Source organism: Stegostoma tigrinum, chromosome 31 (genome assembly GCF_030684315.1).
Source record: "Stegostoma tigrinum isolate sSteTig4 chromosome 31, sSteTig4.hap1, whole genome shotgun sequence".
Lineage (NCBI taxonomy): Eukaryota > Metazoa > Chordata > Chondrichthyes > Orectolobiformes > Stegostomatidae > Stegostoma > Stegostoma tigrinum.
The window spans coordinates 8203234-8215674 of NC_081384.1; the positions used below are offsets into that span (position 1 = coordinate 8203234).

General features: G+C 43.8%; 1 protein-coding gene across 3 annotated transcripts in view; it reads right to left on the reverse strand.

The window, feature by feature from the left end:
- Nucleotides 1-954: 954 nt before the first annotated feature.
- Nucleotides 955-12441, reverse strand: part of cacnb1 (calcium channel, voltage-dependent, beta 1 subunit) — a 310047-nt gene continuing 298560 nt past the window's right edge. For all 3 annotated transcript variants that reach the window (XM_048560446.2, XM_059638898.1, XM_059638897.1), the window contains exon 14: nucleotides 955-3719. In XM_048560446.2, the coding sequence (XP_048416403.1) occupies nucleotides 3222-3719 (498 nt within the window). In that variant the 3' untranslated portion in view covers nucleotides 955-3221. The remainder of the gene's footprint in view (nucleotides 3720-12441) is intronic.

Below are 12441 nucleotides of genomic sequence, written 5' to 3' on the forward strand. Positions count from 1 at the left end.
CCTATACTCTCCGGCCTTTGGAAGAATGAGATCTAGTTGAGGTATAAAAGATATGAAAAAGTGCACTGCTAAAGCAGATCTAGAAAGGATTATTTCCCTTATGGGGCAATATAGAATGAGAGAGCACAGTTTTAGAATAAAGGGTAACAGATTTAAAACAGAAATGAATAGAAATTACTTTTCTCAGAGTTGTGAATCACTAGTCCAGGGTGTGGTGGCTGTCAGGACATGGCGTAAATTTAAGGAGGTGGTAGATTTTTAATCAGTAAAGGGTTGAAAGGTTAGGGAGAGGAGATCAGCCTTGATCGTATTAAATGACAGAGTAGGCTTCATTAGCTGAATTGTCTTCTCCTGCTCTGAGTTCTTATGGACTACTAAAGGGTTAACTCATTAGGTCAGCTGGTTCAAAGGCGGCCTGGGGGTGAGCTGTAGTAATACAGTTGAACGCAAGTAAGTGAATCCAATTTACATCTGCAAATCAACATTCAATCAATATGAAAATCCTCTTACTCCTCTTTATGGCTCCATTGGAGTTTTTCATTGGTGGATAATGAGTTCTGATGGCTGTTAATATCTGGTCAATCATGTTAAGGTTTATTAACATTATTGTTAAGGTAAGAGAAACCAATGGCCGATATTAAATTTCTTTAAATATATCTCAACAGGCCAAAGCTGTGACACTGGGTATGTGTTGTGAGTGCTATGATTGAGCACGTTAATAAACTTTCTCCATAAAGAAAAACTGTGTGTTTTGGTTCCTACCTTAGCAAACTGTTGTGATTCTATTAACAATGGTGACTGGATGCCATGATCCCATCTGTAATAAAAGCTACAACTAAGTCAACAATATCTTAGAGATACACAGAGTGAGTACTGAAACACCACCAATAAACATAGTACAAGATTTCTTATTAAAATTTACATTTGAACATTTATTTATAATATATACTGGACACATAATTTTTCAGAAATCGCCTGCAGGCAGTTACTCACAAGGCCTGCAGCAATGATCATCATCGATCCTCTGATGTAGGTTTTGTCAGACTTTAAGGTCAAGGAGCATTACTGCCAGCACACAGTCTGACCGGCAACAAAATCAAACCTCCCACAGAAAATCCAAACAGTATATCATTATAAACAATATCAGACAATAGGAAGTGATTTTAAAGGTCATAATTCAATTACGGGATCTGGGCAATGACTTCCTAGAGCTTCACACTTTCTGTTTTTGTTAATTTGTTTTTGGACAAGTATTTGAGTGTTTCCATTTTGGCAGCTGACTCTCCCCGTGCGTAACCATTTACTTTGCTTTGGCACAATGAAGCTCCCGATGATCTGACCCGTACCTTCATCCCTAACCACCACATATGTGCACCCTACTGAAACAGTGTCCAGCTTAAGCTTTATTCCATTCCAGGAGCTATTTTCATGACTCATTAGCGAAGAGATCAACTTCGCATCTATTTATGAGTTAAATCACAGATAACCTTGTGGTAACTCTCCTGAATGCAATGAATTGGATAAAAGTTATTCTAAACACTTTAGTCCCTTCAGTAAACAGGAAAGAGAGATTTTCATGGTAGGAGTCTGGTTTATATTAAGGTCAGGTCTCAAAGGTAAGTGTGCAACTCAGTGCATTTGTTCCATCTCCCCTGCTATAGGGCATCATGTTAATCCCCTGATTACATTACTGCCTTTTAAATCACTTCCAAGTATTTATTACTCTATGCATTTTTAAATTTTGGCATAAATTACCCTTCAGAGACCCTGTTCCCCACACTCCCAGGCTAAGAAAGGCTGATGGCCCATCATTCCCGAATGGGAGATGCTAGCTGTATTGAAAGGACAGTGACCTGGGAAGCTCCTTCAAAGTGAGTCACTGACCCTCTCTCAATTCCACTGAATGCCTTGGCCACGGCAAAATGAAAATCCCAGTTTCCGCTTCGACTCCCTTCCCCCAATGTGGCAAGACAGCCCGTGTCTTTTGCAAATTCAAGCTCCGAGATTGTAAACAATTGACTGACCAACATGGTCAGACATACACAGCAGTGTGTACATGCAGTCTGAATGTAGAATCCAGCAGCATTCCTAATCAGTACAGTCAATGCTTAAATGAACGAAACAGTCTGCACTGTTGTGGAGGGGAGGAGTAGATTCTACACAATACTCCCTTTAACAACAGTATAACAAGTTGGAGCTCTTGTTGCAAAGTGGTAGTGTCCCAAACTCTGGGCTCGAAGGTGCTGATTCAATTCCCACCTGCACTAAAGGCCTGTAATACATGTCTGAATGGGTTGGTTAAAAATATCTATAACAAGTACCACTTGTAGCTTCACATGTTTATATAATCCTTCACCCATCTCCTCCCTATGGAAAATTACTTGGGAGAGGCGAAATGGGGAGAGAAGGGTTTTCCATTGTGAAAGGGGACTTAATAAATAGGTACTACTAATCACCAATTAAATATAGAGAGAATGGGATTTTAAAAAACAGCAGTGTAGCAGACAACATAACAGCGCTCCCCTCTCCTCCCTCTGAGACCACCCTCGATTTTACCCTTCATGTAAACAAGGATGAGTGAATAAAAGGGCACATTCTCTTAGGAGAAGTGGTCCATGTGTGAGCCACTTTTAAAAGGTTCCAACTTTTTAACTTCATGCTTCCATGCATTCTTGCGTGTTTATAATAGGATTTTACACATTTCACACCCAGCAACGTATCGCCCTGATCTACCAAAAAAAACGGATCTACAAAAGCTCCAGTGAGACAAGTGAAATGGCTTTGGGTGGTGGATGGACTTGTCTCGTTTTAGCGATCAAAATCTGATTATCATCAATCCACTGGCTGGTTTCGTTATTGCAAAAAACAAATAGAGGTGTAGCTGTAATGCAAAATACAGAGTCAAATGTGTTCATCAACTGTGTTAGTCCTTTAAAGGGTTAACAATACACCATCTCTGGTTCGGACACCTTCGCAGACCCAGTATTGAGGCACTATAAATAAATAGGAAGGGGGAGACGTGGCATTGAATGTAAAATCCCCTCTCCTACGTAAAATGTTCAAATCAATCAACAGGAAGGAGGTGATGATGATCGAGAGGGACTGGGACGGAGAAATGCTCCAAATTCTTATTTTTTTTTGGATTGACAGGCAGCACAACAAGATAAAACTCTCCAAAGGTTGAGGGGATGGTGGTGGTGGTGGGAAGAACAGGGCACAATTTAGCAAATGTACACATCACGGTTCCACTCCTCCATATCGCTCTGTTTCCTGGGTAGGACCTCCTCGTTGTTTTGCCTGTAGCGCTCTCTGGCTTTGAGCCGGTTCCTCTGCTGTCTGTTCAGGTTGTCCCTCTCCTCTTCCTCTTCCTCCTCCTCTTCCTCCCAGGACTCTTGCCTCCGGACCTGCTGCCTTGAGATGCTGCACCAGCGAGCGCTGGTGCTCCGAGGCTCTTCCGAGAGCTCCGGGTCGTCGTAAGGGTCCATTTCCACGCAGGAGTCCCCTGGCTCAGTGTAGGCCGAGTCCCGGCTGCCCTGAGTCCCCAAGTCAAAGGTGTCCTGGCGGGAGAGACCCCGGGGCATAGCCCGCGGGTGGTGGCTGTACTGAGGCGTGGAGGATGACAAGCGATGGTAGGGCTGTTTGGTAGAGTTATTCCGATAGTCATGCAAGTCAGGAGCCGAACAGTCAATGCTTTGCTCTCCATGCACTAAGTAGGGACCCTAGTTAGTAGCAGCACACCATGCAGAGAGAGAATTGGGGAGGGGATGGGTTTGGGGAGGTGGAAAACAAACATAGGTTAACAATAAACAACAAGCACAGTTTTTTTTACAGCAGATTAATAATGCAGGTCAACAGCAACATCGACACAAACTATCCCATCGGTTCTTCTTCTTTTAATGAGTTCAATACAAAGCTCAAGTAACATATTTCTATTAAAAGAAACCTGCATTTTAGCAGCGTCAGCATGGACTTCCACTGTTAGTAATTCTATGAATTAAGTTCCAATTAGACTAATCCAGAAATAAAACAGCAACTAAAATGAAGCATTTTCTCATTCCTGGCGGCCTGTGTAGGGACCTGGACCTAACTTATTGAGGATAGGAAGGATTGAGGACTTTGTATGGATCACACTTAGAATACAGGCATGTGGGGTTCTGGTCAACATATTATTAAACATCTTGGAGACACTGGAGAGGACGCAGTGAAGATTTACAAAGATTGTGCCTGGAGAAAGGAAGTGGAGCTGTAGTGGTATTGTCACTGGACCAGGAATCCAGAATGCCAGGATGATATTCTGAGGGTGTGGGTTTAAATCCCACTGCGGCAAATTGTGAAATTTGAATTCAATGAGACAAATAAAACTGGAATTCTAAAGTGAGTTGACCATGTCAATTGCCATAAAAATTGGTTCTGGTTCACTAATGTCCTTCGGTGAAAGATGTCTTTAGTGCTCACCTGGTCAGTCTTATAGGTGACTCCAGACCCACAGCAATGACCTTAACCAAAAGAAAGTGTGTGGTGTTCCTACCAGTTAAGGAAGATAAACTGCTTCTCTTTACTTTTGAAAGAAATGGTGGTTGAGGGGTGACCCAATGGAGATCTTTAAAATTACGAAGAGGTTTTGTATAATGGATACAGAGTATTGCTATTTTGTGGGGAATAGCGTAAGATGTTTTTTGTTTCTTTATTCATCGACAGGATGCTTTTGGTTAGGTGGCATTTATTGCCCAGGGTCAACCACATTGCTGTGGGTCTGGTGTCACATGTAGGCCAGACAGGTAAGGATGGCAGTTTCCTTCCCGAAAGGATATTAGTGAAACAGACGGATTTGCCCCCGACAAACAGCAGTGGATCACGGTCATCATTAGATTCTTAATTCCAGATATTTTATGGAATTCAAATTCCAACACTTGTCATGGCAGGATTCAGACCCAAGCCCCCAGAATATTATCTGAATCTCTGGATTAATAGCCCAGTGATTACTACCACCAGGCCATTGCCTCCCCCTGAGGTCATTAATAATAAAGTCACCAAGAAATCCAAAGAGGAATTCAAACAGAACCTCTTTACCCAGAGACTGGTGAGACTTCAGTAAGGTCAGGAGACAGTTATTTAACAGATTAAAGGGTTATGGGGAGTAGGCAGGAAAGTGGAGTTGAGGCCAAGATTGAGATCAGCCATGATCATATTAGATGGCAGAGCAGATGTAAGGGGCTGAATTGCCTAGTCCTGCTTCTCGTCCTCGTGTTGCTATGAATGAGGAACTGAGTCCCATACAGAACAGTCGAAGTGTATAGTATAGACACCCTTCTGTGTTCCCTGCAGAGGAGCAGCGGGAGAAACGGGAAGTGAATGTATTGGCATGCCCATATCCTCAAAGCAGCTGCAAGGCTACACAAATTAGACGGAGCATTGATTAAGGGAGCAGTAGAAGGGAATGGTGGGTTACAGTGGTAAATTTAAACGAGTGAAGATGATTGAGTAGAGCACAAACACTGGCCTGGGCTGTTTGTGTGAAGAGTCCTATTTCTATGACTTACGTCTTCTATAATCCTAAGAAGAAGAATATGTGACAGGGATTTGCTTTGGGGAAGTGGCACTAAATGGAAGATATCAGCCAACCATTATACGCGGTGTCTGCATTTATTTCCATTGTACCACAGTGGCACCAATACTGCTGCCCAGACTGAAGCCAATTAACCACTGTATTCTTGCCCTTTTCAGTGGAACAGTATGGTTACTCTGTGCAAGACAGCACCATCTGCAGCACTGCAGACAGCAACCATTGATCGCCTGGTCTGAAATTTGCTTCGACCTTTCTGCCAAAACCTACCACTTTAAAAGTGTCATGAAAGAAAATGAAAATTTTAAACTTTGAAAGCCAGAGTCTGAATTTTTAATTTTACATTGAAATATAACGCATGCTTCATATTATGGACAAACCAAGAAAATTCAAAATAGCTGGTGATTTGGGGTATAAATTAGGCCTGGGCAGTAGTCAGAAACAGGCAAAAATGAATCATGAGTCTGTTCTACATTTTGCCTTCAGTGTAAACCTAATGAATTCAATAATAGAAAAAAAATCAGATGGACTCCATGCTGCTGATCCATGAACACTTGCTTGATGCAATGGTCCAAGAGGAATACACACCAATTAGCAGAAATTACTTTCAACTATCTGAGCATAACCATCTCTGTATTGGCTAAAAGAGAAAGCCTTACCAATACTGAACAGTGGGAACAAAAGACCTGAAAATGCTCTGAATGCAGAGGAGCTCTGTCAGTCAAGTTTAGTTGGACCCATAAGGAACTGCGGCGATTTATGTTGAGTGAAACTGTTACTCTCCTTCAGACACAGCATGGTCCTGACACTTTCTATCTGTTGTATCTGCCCCCATCTGCACCAGCCAGGCTGCAGGCAAAAATAAGGTTTACCCAGGTGCTCTGAGTGGCTTTGATGTATTTCTCATTGTTGTTTCCTGGGGCAGAAAGACCATGGGTTTCCTCAGACCAAATCTAACCCTTGAGTTCTCTGCCTGTAGGCAGGTCTGATCCAGAGGATCACAACATCCAATGTGGGCAGTACAAGGAGGGAGGTCCCAAATCCAGCTGAAACCCTCCAGCATCTGATTCAGTTTCCCTCCATCCCTCCCCAAAGGACCCTGAGCTGTTCTGGAAACTTATACCTTTCCGTGTGTGTTGTAACCTGATGTGGGGACGCTGGTGTCGGGCTGGGGTGGACAAAGTCAGAAGTCACACGACACCAGGTTGTAGTCCAACAGGTTTACTTGAAATCACAAGCTTTCTGAGCACTGCTCCTTTGTCAGCTGAAGTCACCTGGACAGTGGCTTTGATTTCTTTCCACCACACGGCTGGTATTGCCCTTTCTTACCACCTACCAGTGGTTCACGTTGGAAGCAATCACAAGGTGATACTCAGCCTGTTTGGCAAAGGAACTTGGAGCTTCCAGTTCAGGGGCACTGCCCACTACATGGTAAGATCTCCTAATCTGGCTCAACAGTCCTTGATTTAGCTTGTATTCTCCTGGCCACTTGGCACTGCTACTCAATCTAAGGGGATCACTTTAATTTAAGCTACAGTGAGTGGGAAACACACAGGGGAACTGTTTGACACCAGTGGACAGTGGATTCAGATGGGGAGTGGAAGCAGCACTGCACGCAATCCAGCCAGCCTCCCTGACATCAGCGCCAGCTTAAAATTGATCCCTTTTCGATTTTACTCCTGTCCTGTCGTTGGAGCTAATTGGAACTTAAGGACAAACAAAGGCAACAAAGCAAAGAGCCACGAGACAAATACTCAAAAACGGATATTAACATTGTAAACTTTTGTAAAGAATTAGCTGCGTCAAAATTGTAAGTGTATCTGAATGTGGGCACAGTTCTGCAGGCAGTTTGTATATCCCTCTGCATGGAGTGTGCATGAAATTATGTACATGGGTCTGAGAAAATACAGGAGGTTGGCACAAGGTCATGATGAAATAACAAGTTGTAGAGCTGGACGAACACAGCAGGCCAAGCAGCATCAGAGGAGCAGGAAGGCTGACGTTTTGGGCCTAGACCCTTCTTCGCCAAAATGTCAGCCTTCCTGCTCCTCTGATGCATCTGCAGTTCCTACTACCTCTGAAACAAGGTCAAGATGCTTGTTTGGAAAGCCAGTACAGGCACAATGGGCCGAGTGGCCTCCTTCCATGAATTCTGTGATTCTGAATTCCATGGACATACCCAAATTTATTTTAACGAGTTGTTTCTACTCCTTTATCAGCAGGGATAGAGTGATATAAGCTTTATGAGTACACAAATACATATTCTTTTCCGTTTGTATTGACATTGTTGTTTTGTGAGGTTTCCGGGCTCAATTCTTTGAGGTTTGAACTCCTCTGGTTGTGTAACAGTGGGTGAGATGACGTAAAATTCCTTTGTGCCATACTGTAACGCAGCTATTAGTGAGTTTTACAACAGGGCACAGGGGAGTCCTGTTTGATCTATTTGAATTTCCAAATGGCTTTTGATAAGGTGCTGGACAGGAGGGTGCTAAATAAGAGCCGAAAGAGTTAAGGGCAAGGTATTGGCATGGATAGAGGGATGACTGACTGGCAGAAGGCAGAGAGATGGCAGCTGGTGACTATTGGGGTTCCACAGGGGGCAGAGTTAGGACCACAACTGTTTACGTTATTGTATAATTATCTGGATGAAGGAACTGAGGGCATTGTTGACAAATTTGTAATTGATACAAAGATAGGTGGAGGGATAGATACTGTTCAGGAAGCGAGGAGGCTGCAGAAGGACTTGGAGAGGCAAAGCGAATGGGCAAAGAAGTGGCAGATGGAATACTTTGAGGGAAAATGTGACGTTCTACAGTTTGCTAGGTGGAATAGAGGCTAGACTATTATCAAAATGGTAAAAGGCTTTAGAAATCTGAAGCGCAAAGGAAATTGGAAGTCCTAGTTCAGGATTCTCTTAAGGTTAACATGCAGGTTTTGTGGCAGTTAGCAAATCAAATGCTATGTTAGTGTTAATTTCAAGAGGGCTAGAATATAAGAGCAGGGTTATACTGCTGAGGCTGCATAAGGCTCTGGTTAGACTGTATTTGAGCATTTTGGGCCATGTGGAACAATGTGCTGGCATTGATAAGGGTCCAGAGAGGGTTTACAAGACTGATCCTGGGGATGAAGGGCTTATCAAATGAGGAGCAGAGAAGGACTCTTGGTCTGTCTCAATGGAGTTTAGAAGGATGGGGGTGGGGAGATCTGATTGAAACTGACAGAATACTGAAAGGCCTGGATAGAATGTAGGTGGAGAAGACATTTCCACTCCTTGGAGAAACTAGGACCCAAGGGCACACCCTCAGAGTGAAGGGTCAACCCTTCAGAGCTGAAATGAGGACGAATTTCTTCAGCCAGAGGGTGGGGAATCTGTGGAAATCATTGCTGCACAGGGTTATGGGGGCCAAGGCATTGAGTGCATTTATGACAGAAAGAGATAGGTTCCTGACTGGTAAAGGGATAAAGGCATACAGGGAGAAGGCAGGAGAATAGAGTTGAAACAAGTATCAGCCATGATTGACTGTTGGGGCAGACTCATTGGATTGATTGGGATACAGGGTGATTTGGCTGTCTGGATTCAGAATTGGTTGGCTGACAGGAAGCAGAGAGTGGTTGTAGATGGTAAGTATTCTGCCTGGAGGTTACTGCTGAGTGGTGTCCCGCAGAGGTCTGTTCTTGGGCCTCTGCTCTTTGTAGTTTTTTTAAGTGACTTGGATGAGGAGGTTGACGGGTGGGTTAGTATGTTTGCTGATGACACAAAGGTTGGAGGTGCCGTTGATAGTATTGAGGGCTATTGCAGGTTTCAGCGAGACATTGACAGAATGCAGAGCTGGGCTGAGAAATGGCAGATGGAGTTCAACCTGGGTAAATGCGAAGTGATGCATTTTGGAAGGTCGAACTTAAATGCTGAATATAGGATTAAAGGCAGGATTCTCGGCAGTGTGGAGGAACAGCGGGATCTTGGTGTTCAAGTGCATAGCTCCCTCAAAGTTGCCACCCAGGTGGATAAGGTTGTTAAGAAAGCATATGGTGTTTTGGCTTTCATTAACAGGGGGATCGAGTTTAAGAGCCGCAAGGTTATGCTGCAGCTCTACAAAACCCTGGTGAGACCACACTTGGAATATTGTGTCCAGTTCTGGTTGCCCTATTATTGGAAAGATGTGGAGGCTTTGGAGAGGGTGCAAAGGAGGTTTACCAGGATGCTGCCTGGACTGGAGGGCTTGTCTTACGAGGAGCGGTTGACTGAGCTCGGACTTTTCTCTCTGGACAGAAGGAGGAAGAGAGGTGACCTGATCGAGGTGTACAAGGTAATAAGAGGCATGGATAGAGTCGATAGCCAGAGACTTTTCCCCAGGGCAGGATTGACTGCCACGAGGGGTCATAGTTTTAAGGTGTTAGAAGGAAGGTATAGAGGAGACGTCAGAGGGAGGTTCTACACCCAGAGAGTTGTGAGCGCATGGAATGTTTACCAGTGGTAGTCGTGGAAGCAGAGTCATTAGTGACATTTGAGGGACTACTGGACATGTGCATGGACAGCAATGAATTGAGGGGAATGTAGTTTAGGTTATTTTGTTTTTGGATTAGGATTATTCCACGGCACAACATCGTGGGCCGAAGGGCCTGTACTGTGCTATACTTTTCTATGTTCTATGATTGGCCTAATTCTGCTCCAATTTGCCATGTTCTTACAGATTCAGACCACTCATTAACCAGTTTATTACCAGACTGACAATATCTTAGGAGCTGGTTTGCAACTAGAAAATCTGGAAGAATATCTAACTAGATTGAATGGACTTTTACAGTCACCCCTCTTATTCCCTGGACTTTTATGGCACAAGAAGAGATCTTTGGTTTATCATTACCTGCAATGTCTCTTCAAATGATCAATTCAACAAGTCCCAGTTCACTACCAACTCTCCAGAGGCCTGCACATTCTTCCTTTCCAGATATATGTTTAGCTCTCTGCAGCAAACCTCAATCAAAACTAACTCTCCCCACGCTCTCAGGCTGTGTCTTCCAGACCCTGACTACTCACTGTGCGAAAAAGATTTTCCTCATACCACTGTTACTTCTTTTAATAACTACATGAACTCTGTGTTCTCTCGCTCACCATCCGTTCACAATGGGAACAGATTATCTCAATTCCTCTACAAAAACGGACTGGAATTATTGCACAATTTGAGTTTAACCACAAAAGCAACACATAAAATTATCAATTTTACAGCTTAAAAAACTAGACTGATCCAACACAGCCACACATTGATAATGTTTTAAGAGAAACTTAGACCAGCAATTGAGGGAGAAAGGAATAAAGGGCGATGGGGATAAGGTCAGCTGAGGAGGGGTGGGAGGAAATCTGTACGAGGCACAAAGGCCAGCAGAGGCTAGATAGACTGAATGGCCTGTGCTGCATGCTTGCCATAGATTGCTGCAATGGAAGGTGCAGATACATGGCTTAATAAATATGCCGACAAGTCTCTGATGTATGCTGTGATCTAACTGTAACCTTAGCAGTCATGTGAGAGAAACTCTGCTAGACGGTTGGAACTGGACCAGCTTAGAACAACAATAGAGAGGACGGCTCTTGTGGTAGTGTCCCTAGCCAGAAGGCCCAGGTACAAGTCTCACCTGCTCCAGAGGCAGCTCATCTCATGCTTAAACAAGTTGGTGAGGAAAATATGTAGACCGGTGATGTCTACTGGAAGAACCTTGTGTATATGATATTAATAAATAGTTTGAAGGCACACCATTAGGTCTGGCCTGACCTTATCTGAATAGATGAACCCATCCTAAAACAAGGGAATTTTGATCGAAGAATGGGAAACAGTATGATTGTGAATTCCTGTGGCATTCTTTTGATGCAATGTTTGATCCATTGGTTGGGTCCTCAAAGAAGCAGCTGTTTTCTCTGTTTCCCTCTGGTGTCCTGCTCATCATCTTGCCAGGGATATCCCTGGAGAAATTCAAGGTACAGATTCCGTGTAACAAATCAATGGTTTGCTCAACTCTCTGCAAAAATCATAATTGCAAATGTACTAAACCAAACATGATGTACTGGCTGACATGCATAAAACTGCAGAGTGTGCATTAATGTAGCCACAGGACGTCCTGTGTCCCAAAAACTGTAGGTGTTAGCCTTCCTGCCAAACTCATGGGTTTTAAGCAACTACATGTATTAGCTGCCTTGAAAATGTTAATGAGGCGTGTAACCTCTGTTAAAGGGACCCTTTGAAACTTGTGAATAATATGGAGTTAAAAATGTTGCTTTTCTTTGGGGGCTGGGAAGAGACAGGAGTCACAACTGCCTTCCCCTTCCTTCCCTTCCAACAGTCTGCTTCACCTTGCTTTCCTCTACTGTCCGCTTCACACCATCCCCAACCAAACCCGAGGCCCACTGTCAGTCGCTAGGCAACCCAAAATCGACACCTCTGTCAGAGTGACCCACAGATACACAAACAGCAGGAGGCAGATCACTCTAATTATTCAGGGGAGGACCCTGGACTGACATTTACTCAAGTTGAAACTGCTTGTGCCTTACCGAACCCAGTCTGAACGTCAGGCCTAGACTCAATTTATTCCCCTACTCTCAGGAAAGCAGCAGCTCATGGGCAAAGTTGAATAAGCATTGAACAAGCCTGGAGGTCTATTCTTCCCTTCATTCAAATTCTAGCAAAATTGTTCTAACCTCAAGTTTTCACATGCAGCAACATTTAACCTGCATTCCACAGTGCAGAAGCTATTTCTGTAAGGTCTGCTGTAAAGTCATTCCTGCACCTCCTAGAGGCTCTGGTTCAGCCTAGTGAGTGCCTCAGAATAGGTGCCGCTGTTCCCAAACAGTGTGCTACAGCCCGCCATCCACCTCCTCTTGGGCACCTCCT